General features: G+C 39.2%; 1 protein-coding gene across 2 annotated transcripts in view; it reads right to left on the bottom strand.

Annotated features, from left to right (window-relative positions):
- LOC111154756 (kelch like family member 2) overlaps window positions 1–23,772 on the bottom strand; it is a 106,291-nt gene that overhangs the window by 77,778 nt on the left and 4,741 nt on the right. For both annotated transcript variants that reach the window (XM_022514651.1, XM_022514658.1), the window contains exons 2-3: window positions 14,820–14,945; window positions 3,361–3,467 (exon numbers count right to left, since the gene is read on the bottom strand). In XM_022514651.1, the coding sequence (XP_022370359.1) occupies window positions 3,361–3,467; window positions 14,820–14,945 (233 nt within the window). The remainder of the gene's footprint in view (window positions 1–3,360; window positions 3,468–14,819; window positions 14,946–23,772) is intronic.

The raw sequence follows: 23,772 nt of genomic DNA, 5'->3' as shown, positions 1-23,772 counted from the left end.
ACTGGAGACTCTAAGTGCTATCTTTTGAAGAGAAAGGAAATTAACCTTGATCTTGCAGTTCTAAGTTCATAATATATTTTTGTAACTCTGTGGAAAATAAAACATTCATCAAAAAGTAGTCTAGTTGAGGGGCGCCTGGGTGGCTCAGTGGGTTAAAGCCTCTGCCTTCGGCTCAGGTCATGATCTCAGGGTCCTGGGATCGAGCCCCGCGTCGGGTTCTCTGCTCTGCGGGGAGCCTGCTTCCCTCTCTCTCTGCCTGCCTCTCTGCCTACTTGTGATCTCTCTCTGTCAAATAAATAAATAAAATCTTTAAAAAAAAAAAATAAAAAAAAAAAAAAAAGTAGTCTAGTTGGGGAAACTGGCGGCTTAGGTCATGATCCCAGGGTCCTGGGATGGGAGCTCCACATCAGGCTCTCTACTCAGTGGAGAGCCTACTTCTCTCTCTCCTCCCCACTTGTGCTCTCTGTGGCTATCTCTATCTCTCCTTCTCAAATAAATAAATAAAATCTTTAAGAAAAATAGTCCAGTCTAAGACTTCCTCAATCTTCTACTCTTATAGAATATAAAGACATTTAGAAATTTAGAGCATAAGAAAAATAATGGATCATGTGGGATGCTTGTTTTTAATTTTTTGAGGAACTTCCATACTGCTTTCCATAGTGGCTGTACCAACTTACATTCCCACCAGTAGTGCAAAAAAGCTCTGTTTTCTCTATATCTTTGCCAATACTTGTTCTTTCTTGTCTTTTTGATTCTAGTAACTCTGACAGATATGATTTGCATTTCCTTGATGATTAATGATCTTGAGCATCATTTCACGTGTCTATTGCCCATCATTGGTCTTCTTTGGAAAAATGTCTATTTAGGTCCCCTGTCCATTGTGTAATTGAATTATTCGGGGTTTTTTGGTGTTAAGTTGTATAAGTTCTTTCTATATTTTGGATTTACCAAAAAAAAAATTAACTTGAAAAAATATATACAACCCCTGTGTTTACTGCAGCATTATTTACAATAGCCAAGATATGAAAGCAAACCAAATGGCCATCAATAGATGAATGGAAAAAAGATTTGGTACATATCTACTATGAATAGATACTACTCAGCTGTAAAAAAGTACGAGATCTTAGCATTTGAGCCACCATGGATAGACCTAGAAGGTATCATACTAATGAAATAAGTTAGAGAAAAATATATACCACATGATTTTATTTATATACAGAATTGAAAACACAGAACAAACAAACAAGCAGAAACAGATACAGAGAACAAACTTGTGGTTTCACAAATACAGAGAACAAACTTGTGGTTACCAGAGAAGATAGGGTGGTAGGATGAGCAAAATGAGCAAAGGGGAGCTAGGGAGTGAATAAGTTATGGGGCTAAAAGATACAGCAAAGGGAATATAATCAATGATATTGTAACACTGTTGTATGGTGGCAGATGGCGGCTAGTTTTGTGGTGAGCACAGCATAACATATAGAGATGCTGAATCACTATGTTGTAACCCTGAAACTAATGGAACATTGTGTGTCTGCTATTCTTCAATTAAAATAATAATAATAACCGTAATTACAGCCAAAATTATTTGTGTATTTTCTATGTGCCAAGTAAACAGCTTAGAAATTCACATACATGATCGCATTTAATTTTTACAAAAATCCTAGGAAATGGGTAATATGATTATCCCCCTTCTCCAGATGGGGAAACTGAAGCATAAATTGATGACATGAGCTTCCCATAGTTTCCAACAAGGAAGTAGCAACAGAAATGTCAACTGAGAGAATGCTACTTACAGGGGACAACACTATATACTAGGGAATTCCTAAATTAGGCCAACACATTCCAACTAGAACCCTCCTCTCATAAGCCTAGAGACTCTGTTGAGAAAGCTGTCCAGGAGAAATAAATGTGAACCACGACACTGAAATGAACCCTAGGACATAAAAATTTTACTAGTCTCACTTCATCAGTATTGACTTTTCAAATCAGCCTCAGCTAAAGGCACCCTTCCAACTTGGCTCACAGCCCCTCTGCTATCCTTCCTACATTCTTGATTATTTAACTGTTCAGGAACAGTAAGGCTGCAACAGGCTGAATACTGAGGGGCTCCAGACTCTCCTCTACTCCTAAAACACTAAGCCCATCCTTTTCACATGGCCTTCCACACTCATCTTCATGTGTGTGAACCCTTTAAACCTATCAGGTTTTAGGAATGTCAGATCCCCTTCTCTCAGTGCTGCCCATCACAGCCCTTACCACCAGCATCACTGCCTAGGCACCCAGATCTTCCATACACTACTGCATACTTAAAGTGTGCATATCATTACCAGGGCAGGAAGCACACTTACACTGGTCTGTATTTCTTAAAGTATCTAAGCAAAATGTTAAGCACAAGAAATACTTCATGACTTCTAAAGTATGAATGGTTTTATATTTATGCTTTTTTGTGTAATATGTTTGTATTTATAAGTATTCTGTTTGTCCAACCAATACTCATAAGATTATAAGCTCACTGTTAGAACATATAACTTCATTTCTTTGTACAGTAACACATTCAATTTTTTTTTTTTTTTTTTTTTTTTTTTAAAGAATGAGGTTAAGGGGGCACCTGGGTGGCTCAGTCAGTTACATGTCTGACTTCAGCTCAGGTTATGATCTCAGGGTCCTGGGATTGAGCCCACATCAGGCTCAAACTCAGCAGGGAATCTGCTTCTCCCTCCCTCTCCCTCTGCTCATGTGCTCATAGGCTCGCTCTTTCAAATGCATAAAATTTAAAAAAAAAAAAAAAGAATGAGGTTAAGGACTTCAACTGTTGCAGGCATAAATTACTTTTTTCCAGAAGTACTGAAATCATTCTCTGTATTTTTACAGTTACCTAAGTGTTCACCCTATTTTTTTATGTATCCAAGTCAAAGGACATTAAATAAACATCTCTTTATTCATGATATAGAATAAATGAAGCATATGTGAAAATCACTTGAAAAAAATGGAAAGAGTAAAAACATAAACAGTAATAAGTAAACAGTAAAAAAGTAAAAACTTTGCTTCTGCCAAAATAACAAAAGTGCCAAAAGTTGTTATAAATAGCAGGAAAGTAAACTGAGTCAATATGTGTAAACATAAATATAAAGGGGGAAAGCTGAGCATAAAATTCTGAGTATGTGAATGCAATGTACACATACACACAACATGATTACAAAAACGAAAAACAATGAGGAAGAGGAATTTGAAACAAAGAGCATTTACTCCCACTGCAATACTGAATTTCCTAACAGTGAAATATTAATAAAAGAAAATATCGAGAGAAAAGCCCAGATCTGGATACATTTTAAAAATACCCATAACTAAGACATTTCATACCTGTAAACATGGCATGAAAGTAAGGACTACAGGCAGCCAGCACCACTCTATGAGCAGAGATTTCCATGTCTTCAGCCACAATTGTGACATCACACAGCAAATTTTGACTGTTTACAAAGTAGAGAGAGAAAAAAAATTTTAATGATACCAATAATAAATGTATTGAACATCCTATGCAAATATACTATAGTAAAAGCCCACTCTTCTGAAGTTGAGGCTAACTTTTAAAAGTGCCATCCTGTGGGGCACCCGGGTAGCACATCAGTTAAGCCGCTGACTCTTGATTTCAGCTCAGGTCCTGATCTCAGGATCCTGGGATTGATACCCCATCTTTAGGCTCTGCGCTCAGCACAGAGCCTGCTTCAGATTCTCTCTCCCTCTACCCATCCCACCCATCCATGCGCTCTCTACCTCTCTAAAATAAATAAGTATTTTTAAAAAGTAAATAAATAAAACTGCCATCCTCTAAAAGAGAATTCCTAAACATGAAGCACACAGGAAACAGTCATGACAAATGCCCAGCAGGCATTGGGCCCTCACTTAGAATCTTGCCTTTGTTTAACAGAGAAATCTTTCCCAATTTGATTACTGATTTCTCAACCTAAAGTAAATTACTGGCAGCAAACCATCAATGGACTGTAAAAGGGGAGGTTGCTTGAATTGAGAACAACATCAGCAGAAGTGGCAGACGACAGTCTGACATTAAGATGATGACAAAATAAAACATATGTAGGAAACCAAATTGTGTCAAAGTACACACACAAAAAAGATACTTAAAATGATGCTGGTCATGAAGCAAAGGTAAACTTAAATTCAATTACACCTTTAAAAGGCATATAAGACATCTGAAGCTTAACTTAATCAGAACATTTTACCAGCGCAAACCATCTCATTCCTCAAGGCTAAAAAAAATTACCATATACAAAATTAAAAAGCATTTTGTTACCTTAAAACAAACCATTATTCAGCAAACATAATTATCCCTCCAATTCTGAATTATCCATTTTAAGTCATTCAAAACCATGTGATGAACACTTTTTACATTCTACATAAGCTGCTAGATGAGCCTTTCCAGCTAAGTGAGAATGTCACAGAATTATTTTTTTTTGGCAAAAAGTGGTGCTGACGCTTCTTCCAGAACAAGCAAGAGACTCCAAGTCTAAAACCAATCTTACCAGTAGTCATGTCATAACTGAAACAGGTGTGGTGAGCCCAAAAGTAGTCCTTTCCACACCTCAAACACCCAAGCACTGAGTTTATGTGTATAGCACATGTAGGTCACACTTGGCCCCCCTCCTCCAATATTCTATTTCCTACAAGGGTGGCCTGTCTGCTTCTGTAATTTTCTAGGAGCTCACAAGCAACATTTTCACATAAGCTTCACCAAGTCGAAGTTTTCCATTTTTCTGCACTGCTTACAAACTTGTTTCTGTGGCGCTCACACCAAAAGTTTTTGGAGATCCTACTGGCATCTATTTTCCCTCCAATCCAAGAGCAACTAAGAAAAAGGAGTCCCACAGCAGTGGTGATAAGTGTGTTGCAGGCCTCCCTACGGATGAGTCTGCTATACCCTTTAGACTGAAGTATGGCTCATGGGTGTCACTGTAATGGCTCACAATGCTCTATGAGACATCAGGCAGGTCCCACATTAGAGTCATCAAAGGTGGCCTGAGGTTACCCATTTGTGAGTCCTCCACTGTGGAAAACTGACAAAGTCTACTCTCTGCTTGGAGGATATAAAACCAATCTGCGAGTCTATGAATTCCGTGGGTTCACAAGTAACCATGGGAAAAGACAGTGGTGTTTTTAGAAGAATGCTAGGTAACAGCTTTACCTGCATTTATTATCTCATTTAGACCCCACCATAGTCCTTATGAGGTAGGTATTATTAGGATTTTTTACCCCCAAAATGTATAGCTGGGAAAGTCAAGGTTAAAGATGAACAACCAGCCATTAAGTCCCACTATTGGCAATGCCAGGATTCAAATCCATGGAGTCTGGCTCCAAAGCCTTTTAACCACTACACAAAACCACCTAAAGCTGTGCTATTTCAAGACTTGGTAAAACCTGAATAAAACAGGGAATAAGAAGTATAAATCAGGGACACCTGGATGGCTCAGTCTGCTAAGCATCTGCCTTCAGCTTAGGTCATGATCTCACAGTCCTGGGATTGAGTCCCACATTGGGCTCCTTGCTCAGTGGTGAGCCTGTCTCTCCCTCTGCCTGACACTCCCCCTGCTTATGCTCTCTCCATCTCTGAAAAAGAAATAAAATCTGTTTTTAAAAAAGTATAAATCAAATAGCACGATTTATTAGTTGACATACTATATTCTAGAAACATTTTTTAAAGTTCTATATATAATTTATAAAAGGCCTAATTTTAGTGGGTTTTTATCACTACCTCTACAAGAATATTTAGAAAAATCAAATTCAACAAATCACTGCAAGATCATCTCTGCCCTTAAGCTGCCTAGCTGTAAGGACTAATGATGCCAAAATTATAGGATCAAGTGGAAAACATCATCGTAAAGGTGCTGTGGGAATATCTAAATCAGAGGAGTGGTCAGAAGAGTCTTCCTTCAGCTACTGACCTGAAGCTGAGTTCTAAAAACAAGTACGCATCAGCAGGGTAGAAATGGAACAAGAGAACTCCCTAACAGAGAGAAGAGCGTGTGCTGTACAGACCTGAAGCAGCACAGAACCATGGGGACCCCCAGAAGAAGAAAAGCAGAGAGAGAGAAGAGCGAGCAAAGAGCAGGAGAGGGAGGGGTTGAGGTCAGCAGAGTTGCACACAGCCTTTCAAGAATGCAGCCATCCAGGTGTTCCTATAATGACCAGGGCATCTGGACACAACTCAAACATGAGTCAAGTACATCGTTACACCTATTTTCCTTCTGTCAGTAGTAGTCCTTCTTAGTGCTCTAATTTCAAGATGGAACTTAAGTGGAATTACACTTGAACACCCCCAAATCACATAATTAATTACATATAACTTCAATTACAATCACTCATTGATTGAAACCATCTAGCATAACACCTGCTGGTTGTCATGTAATTAGCTTGGCCTTCCCAGCTTATTAGCTGATGTTAGTTAACTAATAAAGTAAATATACTGTCAAATTAGCATGCAGCCGCACCCTAGGCTGGGTCAAACAGAATCTAGGGGTCGCATTCCAAAACAATAACATATTTAGTTCTAGTGTTTCATTTTTTTATCTTTTTGTTTCCAGCAATACCATATTTTAAAACAGCACTCAAAGACAAGAGAGAGCTGACCAAACTTCTTTCAGCCAAACTTCTTTCAGACACACTTTGTGTGCCTAAAAGAGTCTGGCTCTTACCTCTTTGCAAATATGCATGTTCCTAAGAAGCAGAATAACTTCTGAGAAAGGAGGAGTGAGCTACAAATGAAAAGTCTGGCAATAAAAAAAAGAGCAACTTCTTTACCAGCACATACCCAAAGTCTACATGGTAAGTTTCTGAGTTCATATTCCTATTACCTGAAATCTAATGAGGGAATGAACTGCAGAAGGGAAAGTCTTCCTGAATAACAAGACAAAGTTGCTATTTAGCAAAATTCGCATGTATTCATTCATTTGTCAAATATTGAGAGTGGCTACTGTGCGCCCAGCACTATGCTCATTTACTGGACATACTGCCAAAGCAAGCACGCACTACACTCATTTACAACAGCAAGATCACGTCCATGAATAACAAGGAGTTGACAGTCGACTGGGAAGAAACACACAAGCTAGCAGGTAATTACAAAAATGAACTTATAACTTTTAAGGTGTGGCAGGCGTGGGGTGTGTGGGAACACACAAGAGAGGCCAACCCCAACCTTAAGAGGCTTTTGCAAAGGAAGTTGCTTCTAAGTTCAAATGCAGAGAAGAGCAAACATTATACAAGCCTTATGTAAAACTCAAATTGCCCAGGAAAATGAAAGGCACTCCATCTCCTAAATGAAATATCATCATGCAAACTGGTCCTTCTCAGAAAACATACTGTTTTGAAAATTAATGAACATGCCCGAACATACCAAGACATCCTTTAGTTTACTGATACAAAGTGACTGATTGCTAAGACTGGAAAAAACCTATCACTGCTGTATATCTATTTTCTCAAAGTAAAACAGACCATCCAGCTCTGAGAGGTCAAAAATAATGAGTAGTCACATGAAATAAGAATTTACTTTCTACTGGGGCGCCTGGGTGGCTCAGTGGGTTAAAGCCTCTGCCTTCAGCTCAGGTCATGATCTCAGGGTCCTGGGATCGAGCCCCGCATGGAGCTCTCTGCTCAGCGGGGAGCCTGCATCCCCGCCCCCCGCCTGCCTCTCTGCCTACTTGTGATCTCTGTCAAATAAATAAATAAAATCTTAAAAAAAAAAAAATTTACTTTCTACTAGAAGTGGGGGTCATGAGGCAATCACATGGCATCTGTCCATCTGCCTCCCTCGGATGCCAGGGAAAACCTGGAGGCACTCCTGCCACATGGAGTAGAATCAGAGGAACAGCTGAAGCAGCAGGCTGGAGAGATGACCTGCCAGCCAGAGTCCATGGGCAAACCACAAACTAGAGCCCAAGAAGGTGCCCACAGTCATCTCTAAAAGAGCATCAGGTGTTAGAATAAATAAATAACAGCAAGACATAAAAAGAAATGAGGCAAGGGGTCAGAAATCAAGTCAAGAAGGAAAGAAACCAAGGAGATTAAAAACTGGCCAGGAACCAGAGGGTGAGGCAGATGTGGAGTTGCTGTTCGGGACATGGCTGCATCATGGAATACTGTCCTCAGCACGAAGGGAGGTGGGGTGGGGAGATGAGCTGGTTTAAACATGAAAGGCTTCATGACTGCTGACTTAGTCATATTTAACCAAACCTCCTATACCTGACAATTTTATTCAACAAACAAGAGAGATACAATGCGGCTATAATGTCAATAATCTCGAAGAGCAACAGAACTCCCTGACAAGTGTCACCACTGTCTTCCTTCTTTTTCTTAAAACCATGGTGGTTTGATTTTGATAGGAATTTGAATTTCTGTGGCAGTTAAGTACAGAGAAAAATCAGGATGCTGGGTTTAATAAGATTCACCATCATAGTAAAAGTCCTGAAAAACAGCACAACCCCCTCAACAGATTTGCACCTGCCAAGATTTTCAAATAGGAAGCAGGAAGTGGTGACAGTCAATTTGGAAAGTTAGGGAAAACTACTCGTCAGTGACTTAGAAACTGCCTGAAACTACTAAAGGGTCCCAGAATAGAGAATACTATTCTTTCAAATAGAATCAAGACAGTAGAACGATGTGAAAAATGACAAAACAGAGCCACAGGAAGACGGGGGAAAGCATGTCACCGAACACCTCAGAAAAGGGAAGGTAACATCTCCAGAGCTGACGACCTGCAAGAACACTTGGTCAAAGTTGAGAGGAGAAGATGGAAAAAGTAATTAAAAATAAAGTGAAAGAAGATATTAGGGACAGAGGAAAGCTGGTAGGGAAAGGGAGAACAGAGAAATGAGGAAGATGAGGGATTTCAGGGGGAAAAGTAATAAAGAGAGCAGTTTTTGAACACATGATGAAAAGCTTATGTGATAGAATATATAAGATGTAGACAAAGAAACTTCCTCATTAAAAGGTTTTTTTTTTTAAATTGGTAAAATAAATCATGAGGTACTCTTAGCTATAATAATTAAAAGAAAAAAGCCGCAGTAAGAGCTTCTGATTTTCGGATTTAAGAGGGCCTAGTGAAAGTGAGCTTTGAAACAGAACACTATCTCATGTGTGGTAGGTATTCAACAACACAGAGAAAGGGAAAAGAAACAAGTTGGGTCAGTAAACTACTTCCCTGCTATCTATTATTTGTACACTTTGAAATGTTCAATGATTCTATCCATCCTCAAGAAACACCACCTAAGGGGAGCCTGGGTGGCTCAGTCAATTAAGCGGCTGCCTTCGGCTCAGGTCATGATCCCAGGGTCCTGGGACAGAGCTCCACGTGGAGCTCCCAAGCTCAGTGGAGAGCCTGCTTCTCCCTCTGCCTGCTCTGCCTACTTGTGTGCTCTCGCTCTCTCTCTCTAATAAATAAATAAAATCTTTTTTAAAAATGCACAAAAAAATAAACAACACTGAAAAAGAGATCAATCACATGTGCTTAAGAAACACTGTCGATGGGGCACCTAGGTGGCTCAGTGGTTTAAGCCTCTGCCTTCGGCTCAGGTCATGGTCTCAGGGTCCTGGGATGGAGTCCCACATTGGGCTCTCTGCTCAGCAGGGAGCCTGCTTTCCCCTGCCTCTCTGCCTACTTGTGATCTCTCTCTGTCAAATAAATAAATAAAATCTTAAAAAAAAAGAAAAGAAAAAAAGAAACACTGTAGAAGATTACCAGTTAAATTGAGCCTAAAAGCATCAAACCATTATCTTAAATTTTCTAAATAAACAAGTCTATTTGATTTGGGGGCTCTTCCCAACTGCTCTGTCTTTCAAGGAATGTTTTATATTCTACTCTAGTACAATATGAAAATAAAAGAACTCACAATCTTTTACCATAGGAAGAAATAGGTATTAGAGCAATAAAAAAACTTCACATATGTAATTTCCTAAAATCTCTTTTAAAAACAGTAGTATAAAACAGTAGTATAGAAGAGAAAGACTCACTTAAGTCTGTTCTTTAATTCACTTGCCAAATAAGTAACAGAATATAAATAACTAAAGAGCCACAACTCAAATTTTTCATAGCTGCACAACAGATAACTTAATCCTACTAGTGATCTGGACCCACAATGTCTAAAAGTCCAGGAGGAAAAATATAGTAAGGGTTCCTTTAAGAGAGAGCTTCAGGCTTTCTTGTTTAAATTATCTTTGGAAATGTAAAAACTGCTGTTATAACTGAACCAGTAAATATCTATGACTTATATGTGATGTATAGGGGAGCATTTGAATGGCTTCATATGATTTATCCTTACTAACAACTTTCAACTCCTAACTTAAGGATCAAAATTATCTTCCTTCTAAACAAGGAACAGGCTGCCCCCAACTAATAGTATCTGAAATTTTTAAAGCTCAAATACAGTCTTATCCCATAACCTACAAAACTGAAGTTTTTCTGTTTAAAATTTATTGTGAAGGCAAGATGCTGCCTCTTGACATTTCCCTTTTTTGGTCATCTCAAAAAGCCCACACAGCATAATGTTCTCAATAAAACATGTCTGAGATTTAGTCTGCTTGTCTCCTCCACAGACCCGATACAGTGTGTTGCACATAATAAGCACTCTGTAAAGACCTATTGATTTGATTCTGAAAATGTTAGTGTTTGGAAAAGCTCCTACCCCCGCCAATTCATGCTAGGGAAATTTAAAGAGCTGACTTTCCTGCCAAAGATGTGTTGCTAAAGACGTGTCCTTTCACCACACTGCCAGGTTGTTCCTCCAACATCATTAATCTTACAATGCTGCTCCCCTTGACAAAAACCTTTCCTGATTCCCACTGCCCACAGGATTAAGTCCAGATTCATCATGTGATTTAAGCCTGCACAATTCTGTCCTTCTCCCACTTCCTAGCCTCGTCTGCAGAGACTCCCCAGCATGAACTCTTGGTTCACTTTATCCAACAAGTTCTGTTTATCCGCTCCCTTACTCATGCAATTATCCAGGCCAGGATGCCTTTTCTCTCCTGTCCTTTGTATGAATGCTACTGTGCACCATCAGGCCCAGCAGAAACCACTTCTGTGGGCCGTTGTAGATTTCTCCTGTGAAAAATCCTCTCTGGCCCACAGTCTTTTCCACCACCTCCTCCTCTTCTCTGGACATCTCCAGCAGCAATCCAGAATTTCACAGGGAATGGGCCAAGTCTGATACTGTTTCTGGCTCCTACATAGTCTTTTGGGCAGGCGAGCTGATTTCAAAGGAGAACAAGCTGCCTACAAATACTTGTTGAATACACTGTTTAGGAGTGACTGCAGGGTTTTTTAAACCAAGCAGTTTTAAGTTATTCAAGCTCATATTGGGCTAGGACATAGAGCTATATTTGGGACTCCTGTCTAAAAAAGAAAACAAAACCAAAAATCAATCACTTCCATCAGCCAAAGGTTCATAAACACATTCCCTACTGTACCGCTGTTACTCTACCAGGTAGAGGGTGAGGGCCCAAGAGCAGAGTGGTAACAACAAGGAAGATATTCCTTCCCAGAAGTCAGGAAACCACTCTCAGCTACCCCTTCCTGGCAGCAGGAAACTGATGCAATGGCAGGAAATAAAAGACTTCAGCTGTTTATGGAGTAGGCCTCTTTAGAGATTTTTTTTTTTAATCACTCAGTGGGTTGTAAGGGGTAAGAGAGAAGTGAATGACATTAAAAACAAACCAAAAAAGGGGTTCTAATGAACCCCAAAGAGAGTTTATTTTTTAAAACACTACCTGCTAGTGACTTTATTAAAACAATCACAGGGTCATAGAGCTGGCAGCCAACACCCTCTGGCTTTCCAAAGGTCACTCTGTCCTGAAAATCATCAACTTCCAGCCTGGTGACACATTAGCTCCTAAAACGGTGTGACACAAAGAACAAGGTACTATTTCTGAACCATACAGTTCACACCCGAAATGGGATAAATAGGTACGGGAAGGCTAGTGTTAAATAACCCCAGGACCAGGTGCAGGTAAGCAAGAAAAAAGCTCACAGGCTCAGAGAACAACAGAGCAGCAACAAACCTTACATTCCACCCTGTCCACTCTCCTCATTTCACAACTCAGCCTCAAAGAAATAAAACTGCTGGCCCAAGGTCAAAGAGTTTGTCCCCAAACCTGGGTCATCCACCTCAGGACAAGGTGTGACCTGCCCTAAGTTCAGTGAGTCATGCCTGGGTCAACAGAGACCTACTCACACCCATGGAAGGCCACAGCTCCCACACCCCACAGGCATGGGAGGAAATGTGAACAGGCCTAGAAAAAGTCTTCCCAGACTTTTCAAAGAAAAAGAAGAGCCGCTAAAAATCTCAGTTTTAAAATGACCAGACTGTTTTTTCTTACTTTTCTTGCAGTTCTATTTAGTAGCCAGTATAGTTTACCTTTAACGACTGTTACAATGGAATTAAAAAACTAAAACAGCACAGCCAGACCTGCTACGTATTCACCCAAAGACTAAAATGAAAACACTTATTAAAAATGCCGTCATTACACTATGTGTTAACTAGAGTTTAAACAAAATTTGTTAAATGTGTCAACTAGAGTTTAAACAAAAATTTGGGAAAAAATAATTATTAGTAAAAAGAAGAATAAAAAATAGGGACCCCTAGGTGGCACAGTCAGTTAAGCATCAGACTCTTGGTTTCAGCTCAGGTGGTGATCTCAGGGTCCTAGGACTGGCCTGTGTGGGTCTCTACGCTTAGCTGAGAGTCTGCTTGACCCTGCTTGACAGAGAGAGTCTCCCCTTCTGCTGCTTCCCTCCTCCCCCACTTGCACACATGCATGCACACTCTCTCAAATAAATAAATAAAATCTTTAAAAGTAAATAAATAAAAATAAAAATGCTGTCAGAGCAGGACGAGGAAGCAAGTAATAGTTAATTTACCCTTCTCGTCTCTCCAATCCACCTTCCACCTGGAAGCAAATATGTTCTTTTCAAAATGAAAATCTGATCATATCTCCACCCAGTTTAAAACTCTCCAATGGCTTCCTCCCATGATGACTCCTGATAAAGACAAAAATGTATACAGCCCTAAGAATGCTGGGCCTCACCTGCCCACTCAGGCTTCTCTCTTTTGCCGTGAGACCCCCTGGCCATCAACACCCCAGATGCCCCTCAGTTCCTCCAATGAGGCCAGCTCCCTCCCACCACCAGATGTGGGCACTGCCATCCCTGTACCTGGAACCCTCCTCTGATCTCTCCCACACCCCCATCCTGGCTTCATTTCTTTACCCCATTTGGCTTTAAATCTCAACATAATTACTTCTATCTTCCCCCGGAAGCCTTTCCTGAGCACTGTAATCCACGTTCAGAGCACCAGGCAGGCCTCCTTTGTAGCACTTACTACCATTAAAATTTACAGTAAACTATGTGTGTAATTCTCTGATTAATGCCTGCTTCCTGCACTCAACCATAAGCTACATGTCTGTTTTTGCTCACCATTGTATCTCTGGCACCAAAAAGATAAATATTTACTAAATCTTTAAGTAAAGAAGAAACAAATGATGGACCTAAAGCGTGGGCTTTTAGGAAGACACAGCAGAAACAGATTGAAGGAAAGTATAAGTCATTCCCTTCTTCATTGCCCAAGCTTTTAAATATACTGACTTTCACAAAGAGAACGATGGGATTAAAAAAAGAAAAATACATGTCTTCCACAAACAGCTAAGAAAATCGAGACTGTTAAAACATACACTCGTCTTTTAATTAAAAAAAAAAAAAATTACTCGTGGTTCAATCAATTTTGGGAAGGGGGTACAGAGAAAGAGGGAGAGACTCTTAAACAGGTTCTACACCCACCATGGAACAGAGCTCCATTCCATAGCCCTGAAATCGTGACATGAGCGGAAATCAGGAGTCAGATGTTTAACTGACTGAACCACCCCAGACATCTCTCCACCAACTTTTAAAGCCACTCCTTTCATATCAGTGACTCTAAACAAACCTGAGAATTACCTTAGCAAGGGACATGTCACCAATCCTCAAAATTCCTATCACTATGACCTCCACCACCACGAGAGTCACATTTTTCTCTGATAGCTTTTTCTTTCTTTTTTTTTTTTTTTTTAAGATTTTATTTATTTATCTGTGAGAGAGAGAGTGCGGAGAGGGTGAGAGGGAGACGCAGACTCCCCGCTGAACAGAGAGCCCAATGTGGGCCTTGATCCCAGGACCCTGAGATCATGATCTGAGCTGAGAGCAGAAGCTTAACGACTGAGTCACCTAGGTATTCCTCTCTGACAGTCTTCTTTCCATATTCTCTGTGGTAACTTAAAAACCCTAGACCAGCGCTGTCCAGTAGAAATTAGATAGATACACAGACAGAAAGAGATATATAGATACAGATAGATAGATAGGTATAGATATGGTATAAAATATATGTGCAATGTCAAAATTTTGTACTGATCACACAAAAAAGGAAACAAGTGAAAATAATTTCAGTAATATCTTCTATTTAACCCAAGATATCCCGTATGTTATCATTTCAAAACGTAATCAATATTCTTAAAACTTATTAATAAAACATTTTATATTCTATTTTGTATTAAATCTTGGAAATCTATTATATATTTCCACTTACAGAACATCTCAATTCAGACTAGCCACATGGATAGAGCAGAGCAGTCTTTTACTATATATGCTTCTGATAAAAAACCTGCAGAAAAAGCTTTTAATGTTCTCTGTATCACACAAAGCAACAATGAGGCATGAAGAGTATATTCACTATAAACAAGTAAAAAATTAAGGGAAGAGATCCATGGCTACATGTATATTAATGGACCAATACCTTCTTAATTCGTTCATGACCTTAAAAGCTTTCTTCATATGCCAAGGATTCACTGTCACTGGGCAGTGTTTTTCAGTATTATCATCTTTTGAATCGAGAGGCTTCTGATGACCCTGCTTTGTGCATCTGTACATAAGAGAAAAAAACAACAAAAAAAGATCTTATTACAGATAATTTAGTTCAGGCTTATCAGGCTACAAGAAATACAATGAATCTTCCAAACTCGTTTAGAGGAAGTCTCACAATATATCCCAATGTAAGATTAAGACACAATTCAGAACATTTTCTGATGTTCACTATGATTTTAACCAAAAAAGTGGGTATTCTCTACCATGTCAAAGCTCTGTCAGAGACTAGCACAGAAAATTCAGTAAAAGTGATTTAGCAGACAACTGGAAATAAAAATGCTGAGAAATGATCCTCTGTGTTGGAAATTAACCTGCTTTTAACAATCTGTTGTAGTCATATATTATTTACAAACATATTACAAGACAGGAACAGGATCATATTTTACACAAACTTCAGGAACTCAGAATCTGATCTGAATTTTGCTCTCCACCTGCCAGCTTATTTACCCCACATATTTCAGACCTACTCTTCTAACAAGAGATTAATCATGTTAGCTAGAGTTTACTGAGTATTCACTATACAGCAGCCACAGTGCTAAGTCATTTACCTGAATTATTTGCTTAATCTTCAAAACAACTCTGTGAACTCATTACTATTATTATCCCCATTTAACAGATAAAAAGATTAAGGCAAAAAAAAAAAAATTGGGGTAACTAAATAGTAGAGCTGGGTGAGACTGAAGCCAGTCTGATTCTTCAAGCTCATTCTTTCTATTAATGTTCAATACAATGTCCTACATTAAGCAATGATACTTAACTTCATATTTAAACACAATTTTTAAGAGCATGGGCTAAATCAGTATTGCTGTATAAATTATTCTTTTGAGACTTGGGGGGCAAAAAAATTAACAAATAAAATCAAGGTACCATAGTAGGGAGGGGAATTAACTGCTAATGGACACAAGGGAACTTTTTGAGGAGATGGCTGCACAACTCCAGAAATGTACTAAAAATCACTGAATTGTGCAATTATAACAGTTGAATTTTATGGCATGTAAATTATACCTCAATAAAGCAATTAAATTAAAAAATCAGGATTAAACCTAAAAGAAATTAAAATTAAACCTAAAGAAATCATACTTGTATATATATCACACAAAGAACAGGCAAACATCATCATTTACTGCTGCATTTCTCTTTATACCTCTTCCTTTCCTGACCCATTCTGAAAGAATCATTCATTTTTAAAACATTATCTCTCATGAATTCATTAGGCACATATTATTTGAGTGCCAACTATGTACCAAGTGCTGTTCTAGGCACTTGGGATACATGTGAACAATGAGCAAAAAGACTCCTATCCTCACAGAGCTTGGACTCTAGGAGGGAAGAGGGGAGAGAGGGAAGAGACAATACACAGAACAAGCCAATGAAGTAAGAAGTACATCAGAAAGTAAGAGCGGGCGCCTGGGCGGCTCAGTTGGTTAAGCGACTGCCTTCGGCTCAGGTCATGATCCTGGAGTCCCGGGATCGAGTCCCGCATCAGGCTCCCAGCTCCACGGGGAGGCTGCTTCTCCCTCTGACCTTCTCCTCGCTCATGCTCTCTCTCACTGTCACTCTCTCTAATAAATTAATATTAAAAAAAAAAAAAAAAGAAAGTAAGAGCAATGGATTGGAAAAAAAACAGGCAACATAAAGAGAAGCAAGAGTATGGAGTGATATAACTTGCACTAGTCAACAGGGTCATCAGATCATCAATAGCCCAACTGAGAACTGAGATTTGAACCAGGATCAGGAGATGAGACAATGTCCGGAAGGAATGAAGAGCTAGAGCAAAGACCTGTATGAAGTTGGCGTGTTCCAGCACCGTGAGACCAAGGTTGGGGCTGGGGGGCAGTGGGGAGTGCAGGTCATGAAGGGCTGTAGGATGCTGGAAGGACTTTGGCTTTTACCCTGAGTACAAGAGGGAGGCATTGCAGAAGAGTGACACAATCCAACGTACGTTATCAAAGGATCACTTTGGCTGCTGGTTGAGAATAGTCAAGGTGGGCAAAGATGAAAAACGGTTAACTGTTTAGGAGAATAATGCAGCAAGGGGTGACAGGGGCTCAGAGCATGGCAGCAGCAGTGGAAGTAGGAGCAGTGATAAGAAGCGACTGGGTTGGGGCGCCTGGGTGGCTCAGTGGGTTGAGCCTCTGCCTTTGGCTTGGGTCGTGATCTCAGGGTCCTTGGATAGAGCCCTACATCGGGCTCTCTGCTCAGCAGGGAACCTGCTTCCCTCCCACTCTCTGCCTGCCTCTCTGCCTACTTGTGACCCCTCTGTCAAATAAATAAATAAAATCTTTAAAAAAAAAAAAGAAGAAGAAGAAGCGACTGGGTTCTGGGTATATTTTAAAGGTAGTGCCAACAAGATCTGTTGACAGAGCGGTACTCTCAATATTATTATTTTCTAGTTTTTTATTCCCCAGCCAGTTTTTTTTCTCTACCTCTAATTTTCCTTTCTTATTTTTCTAGATCTTAAGTGAACAGAGTTGGTTGAATCATAATCTTTGACTTACAACACACTGTCATCTTTGGCCCATGAGTAGCCTTTGTATTTTATGTATTTGCTTACTTTTTAATATAATGAGCACCGATGAATGTACCATCCAACTATTTTCTGTTTGATCCACAGTTTAAGAATGACTTTTACACTTCTAAGGATGGTTTTTGTTGTTGTTTTTTAATCTTTCTATTCTTGCTATATCTAGCAGTTTCCTTATCTGTAAGATAGACTTAATAACAGACTCATTTTTTTAGGGTTATTGTGAGAATCAAATGGATTAATCTTTGTAAAATGCTTACAACAGGGTCTGGCACATAGTGGGTGCTATTTAAATGTTATTGTTTTTATTATTAGGCTAGATCAAAATTGTTAATTACATATATATATATATATATATATATATATATATATATATATATATATATTAGATCTCCCATAGTCTTGTTCTTTTTATGTGATTTGTCAGGAACTAGTAAAAGTGTGGTAAAATCTCCCGGTTTTTTTAAAAAAAAAAAAATCTGTTGACAGAATGCATTTGGCACATCAAAGAAAATCAGAATGCCTCTTATTTTTTTGGTTTGAGCAACTGAAAGGATAGAGTCTCCACTAACTGAGATGGGGGGGCTGCAGGTGCAACTAGTCTGCAGTAGGAAGATCAAGAGCTTCGTCTTCAAACATGTTGCTTTTAAGATATCAGACATCCAAGTAAAGATATCAAATTGACATATTAGAGTCTAGAGCTGGAGGAACTTTAGCAGTAAAGAAATGTGGGGAACATTGATTCCACAGAAGGCACATGAAGCAATGAAACCCAGGCACGCAAACATTAATGTAACTTCCATCATCAATCATAGATGCTATCCTTGTTCGTTCCTCTGCACCCCAAGAATCAACATAAGTTGAAGCATCTGATTCTTCCAGGCTTTGCAAACTAGAAGTAGATATAAGTCCTGTTTCTCCATCCCTTGAGAGTTTTTTAAAGGGACCTTACAAATAAATTAGTACAAGACACTGCCTCCAGTGGGTGAGCCCACAGCTGGAATGGGAGAACAGCATGGTGCACTCTATGCCCTGTGACCTGTATGTGTGTGTTTGTGTGGAGACAGATGAGTTATACTTGGCCTGAGAAAAAGAGCTAGTAAGTCTAGGAGCCAAAGATGAAAGAACATTCAGATCTGGCAGAGGGGACTGTGATACACTTTATAGTAAAAGACATACTCTCATAATGCTATTTCTCACCATCCTTTCATAAAGAAAATTGTAGGACAAAAAAATTATGTAGATATATGCAACCTATGCAAACTTTCTGACCATGTAACGCTGAAGGTCCACATGTATAACGAGTTAAGATTTACATCTGCTTCTAGTTTAAGAACTTAAGAGTTTACAACATAGGGGAAATAAAATATTGAAGATTGGCAAAACTATCATAGAAGGCTTTTTTTTTAAGATTTTATTTATTTTTTTGACAGACACAGATCACAAGTAGGCAGAGAGGCAGGCAGAGAGAGAGGAAGAAACAGGCTCCCTGCTGAGCAGAGAGCCCGATGCGGGGCTCGATCCCAGGACTCTGGGATCATGACCTGAGCTGAAGGCAGAGGCTTTAACCCACTGAGCCACCCAGGCGCCCCTCATAGAAGGCTTTTCAATGCTCAGAATGGAAGCAAAAGCAACTCAGCCCTAGAAGGAATATCATTATATAAGAGTCAAAAGTGTTTATATTTGCTTAAGAAATTATGAAATAAAACTTCCTGCAGTAGAGAATTAACTTTAAGACAGCTACCATACAATAATCAATATTTTTATTGGTGCAGTCTATTTTCAGTCTGTTTCCTGTTTTTCCTGATGTACTCCAAAAACTCTACAAAGAAAAGAAAGGCTTAAAGGAATAAGTAAGAAATAACAGTGAAATTTTTTTTTAAGTGTTCTCTGTACTAAGAGCTACTTAGAAATACAGCACCCTGTTGCACAGGGCCACATTTTCAACATTAAAGTCCTTTCCATAATCTTTCACTTCCTATGTGGTTTTGTGTTAGACGGTCTCTTATTCTAAAGCAGAGCTAAGTAAAAAAAATGACACATCATGCCTAAAACTACAAGTATGGAAAATGAACATATTCTAGGAAGCAGGTAAGTGGGAGGTAAAGGTTTACCCTTTAAGTTATACCAGTTAAGTGTAGTTATACCTTCTTCCCGCTTCCCTTCTAAAGCAGGGAGCTAGCCTTTTCCAGAGAAGCTTCTCATTCTAAGAATTGGCTTCTCAGACGAGGTAACTAGGTAACTCTAACTCTGCCCCCAAACACACTACTGACAATGAATGAGTTCTCCGAGAAGGAGAAAATAAAGACTCTAACAGGGCTATCTCCCTGAAAGAGTCAAGATCCATAATCAAGCAGAGGTTGGTTCTGAGGCCATCTTAGAAATGAGGTATAGTTTCTTTAGATATATAGTATCTGATCTGGAATAGTGATTCCCAGTGGCAGGGACAAGACCAAAATGACCCAAGCAATTTTTTCAAACATGAAAAATTTTCACATGAAGATTCAGGCAAGCCCTTTTTATAGGACTAGATATATCAGAATAACAGCTTCTCCAAGAGTAGGGGTGAAAGGCAGCTATGTATAATTTAAAATTTAAAAAAAAAAAGGTGATGTAATATGTCCCACCACCCACTAACCTCCCACCCTGGGACAATCATCTGAGATTGAGAACAAACACTTTAGAAAATATGGGTTGTTGATGTTTTTAGGGTTTTCTGGTGGAAACAATGCTACAATTCATGTGAATGATGCAGCTGCAAAATTTAACAGGGAACCAGACATTTTCACATTCAGGACACAAATACTTAGCCCCTGGATGGCCACCATCTCACTCTCCCCTCTGCCTGTTCACCTCAAAAGCTGCAAGACTCCCTTGCTTGCAATGAGTCACCCACCATTATTCACAAACTTCTGCCAAGTTCACGTCAGCAGCTGTTGTTTTCAGAGTCACCATCCACCACTGCTCTGAAGTTTTCTCCATTACCTTATTACATCTCTCCTATTTCCTCTGCTGCCTTCCTAGCTAAACTAGCTAATTATCATACTAACATTGCTCCCATTCACAAAGCCAAGATATCAGAAGTAGAGATTCAATGATAACCAATATTTTAACTAGTATTTGTTATGTCACTCTACAGTTTACCAATGAAATACTCTCACATCCTTCATCTTACCCAAATAACCACCACAGTATTTAGAGGTTGTAAAAATAGAGGGCTTTCTCCACTGGAAACATGGTTTGGTTTGTGGCAGAGTTGTGGTTTCAGTTTTTGCAATTAGCTAAAGACAAAGAGTCTCTGCAAATTCTCTTCAAGTGTTTGGAATTTAAACTTTTATTAGGTACAGAGCCAGCAGACTAACTATAATCTACAAATATATGGTCATATTACCAAATAAATATAGCTTAAGAAGACGTTAACATCTGCCCTCCTGACATGTAAGAATTTGCATTATACCTTCAGTATGAAGACCTTTAGGAACTGAATAGGAAGCATCTGTGAGACAAATAAAAAAAGCAAAGAAAAAATCATGCCATCTAGCCAGAGAACACCTTACAAAAACATCATAATAATGTCATTGAAATCTTGCCATTTACAAAGATATGGACAAACCTAGAGTATAATGCTAAGAGAAAAAGGTCAAAGACAAATACCACATGATTTCACTTACATGTGGAATCTAAACAAACAAACAACAACAAAAGAGACACCGATTCATAAATATAGAAAACAATCTAGTGGTTGCTAGAGAGGAGAAGGTTTGTGGGCTAGGTGAAACAGGTGAAGGGGACTAAGAGGTACAAAATTCCAGTTATAAGTCACAAGGATGAGAGATACAGCATAGGGAATATAGTCAACAATATTGTAATAACTTTGCATGGTGACAGAACAAAAGGTAATGCCACTGAATATATATATATATATATATATATATATATATATATATATATCCAAAAGCTATGTTTCAGCCTTCTCCGAGCTGGAAAAGCTGGAAAGACCCAATTTTACTAAAATGGATTAACAATGAAAGCAGAGCACTGAACCTACTGGAGGACAGGGGGAGAAATCACATATGTCTTTTCCCCCTAGGATTTAGTTGTGTGGCTTTATGTTAAGTGTGTGGAGAAGCACTGGCAGGAGGAGGTGGTTGGGATGTCTGAAGTGGAGAGGCTGATGGAAGTTGGGATGTAATTGTTCTCTGATAGTAGAACAATAGAGCTGTAAAAAGCTCTGCTTCTGTTCAACTCAGCTCTCTCTCCCTCTCTCCCTCCCACCTACATGACAAACAGCACAATCAGGCACTTTTTGTCCCTGGCAGTGACTATTACCAGGAAAGGGACCAGGGTAAAAGTATGTCTTATGCAAGATCAATCTTATTTTAAAGAATACGTTATAAACAGTTAACAAAGCACTGTCAGAGTGGGATATTTATGACATGCTAAAATTGGGAGGAGGAAGTTGATGATCCATTTCAAACACTCCCATGCCTTTTAGCAACTCCTATTTCTGGCCTTTCTTTCACCACTTGTCATAGTATTACCAGCACTTGGCCAGTAAGAGAGGGCAGCAATCTGATTTGACAATTCAGTTGACTAGGCCACATTTTCTAGCACTTGAACGAAAAGGCACTAGAAGAGGACCAGAATCAACTGGAAGACCTGCACTGTAGTTCTGCTACACCTAATACTAACCAAGTGACCTTGGTATAGTCACTTGGCCTCTCTGGGCTTCAGACGGTTTACTTATAAAATAAGCTTTTGTTATTCCATAAATATGTCTAATATGAAATGTAATAGGAAAGTCAAAGATAATAACACCTCACCTACTTGCCTCAGGGAGCTGTACAAGCACTAAGTACTGTATGAATGTAAATACAGAGTTAAGAAGAAAAATGTTGAGGTTAGGAGCTAAACTGAATGTAGAGATTTATTTTAATGGATTTTAATGGCCTTCCTCATTTTTAATTGCAACAATCAATCAAAAGTTATTAGCAATACTCCAGACAACCACCACTGTTAATACATCAAGTAGGTAAGCACTGCTTAGATGCCGACCACATGCCCTAACATTAAGCAGAGTGAGGGATATAGAGGAGGCTGAATGCAGGAAACTTCTCCAATACCATCTAACTGGGGAGGCACATTTGAAACCACTAGGGAATGGCATAAGTCAGTACGCAAGTGCAAGATAATGGGTTACTGATACTGTAGGAATGCAAAGAGCGGCTGAAGCGAACTGGAGTAAATAGGGAAGACTCTGAAGGAAGACAGGGTTCCAAGTGGGCCTTGGAAGAATTCCAAGTTGTTTTAACTGGGGACAGGACAGGAAAAGGCTATGTGATAAGGCAGAGTTTACTCCAGAAGGTCAATAGTAAATAATAATTTTGAACATACTATAAGATTAGGCCAAAATGGTAAGAGGGTTCTGATCACTGGGTTGAGATAACTGGTTTGCTAAGTCATTGGATGTGAATGTAAGATGTTGTTGGGGTCAAAACCGTAGATGGACTAAAAGGTGAGGAAAGAACACATAGAGGGTAATAGGCGAAAAGGTAGGAGAAAAAAAATGCAGGTATCAAGGGATAAAATCTGTTCGTCAGAAAGGTAGTAGTCAGAATGGACACTTGAAACCAGGACTCTACAGTTCCTGGAAGCTGATAAGAAGTGGAAGACGACGAGAGACAGAGAGAGAGAGACACACACCAGAGACCCTTCCATGGCTTTGGGTATCTAGGACCAGAAGAATGATTAACCACTGAATAAGCAAGCGCAGATGTTACAAAGTGAAGTCAGTTTGAGAACTCAGTTTTAGGCATGTCGAATCTAAGATATAAGCTAAGAGTAGATGTTCTGTAAGAAGCTGAAAATTCACGACTGAAGCACATATCTAGAACCCAGGCTTAAGATAAAGATGGAGCCACAACTTAGTGATTAATAGTTGATTAAAAAACAACTGGCCAAGACCTGCATTTGTGAGGAGGAGCCAACAAACAGTAACAAAAGAGAAGCCATGTAAAACAGGAAAAAAGTGTTCAATGAGTCCCAACTTCTCCTCTACTTGATAACCTATGAAAATTAACCATCTGAAAAAAGACAATAGAGACCTACAGACAAGGGAGTTGACAAGACTAAACGAGATAAAGTAAATCACATTTAACAACCTAAAAACTACGGGAGGAAACCAAGAAAAAAGTAGTATCATGGAAAGCAGAACTTATTTTTCAAGGCAGGATCAGTGAAAAGAACTGATCAAAAAAATACTTCAGTGGGGCGCCTGGGTGGCTCAGTGGGTTAAAGCCTC

Source organism: Enhydra lutris, unplaced genomic scaffold, assembly GCF_002288905.1.
Source record: "Enhydra lutris kenyoni isolate GAN:26980312 unplaced genomic scaffold, ASM228890v2 scaffoldscaffold3, whole genome shotgun sequence".
In the NCBI taxonomy this organism is placed as follows: Eukaryota; Metazoa; Chordata; class Mammalia; order Carnivora; family Mustelidae; genus Enhydra; species Enhydra lutris.
This window is presented reverse-complemented; position numbering and strand designations above follow the sequence as displayed.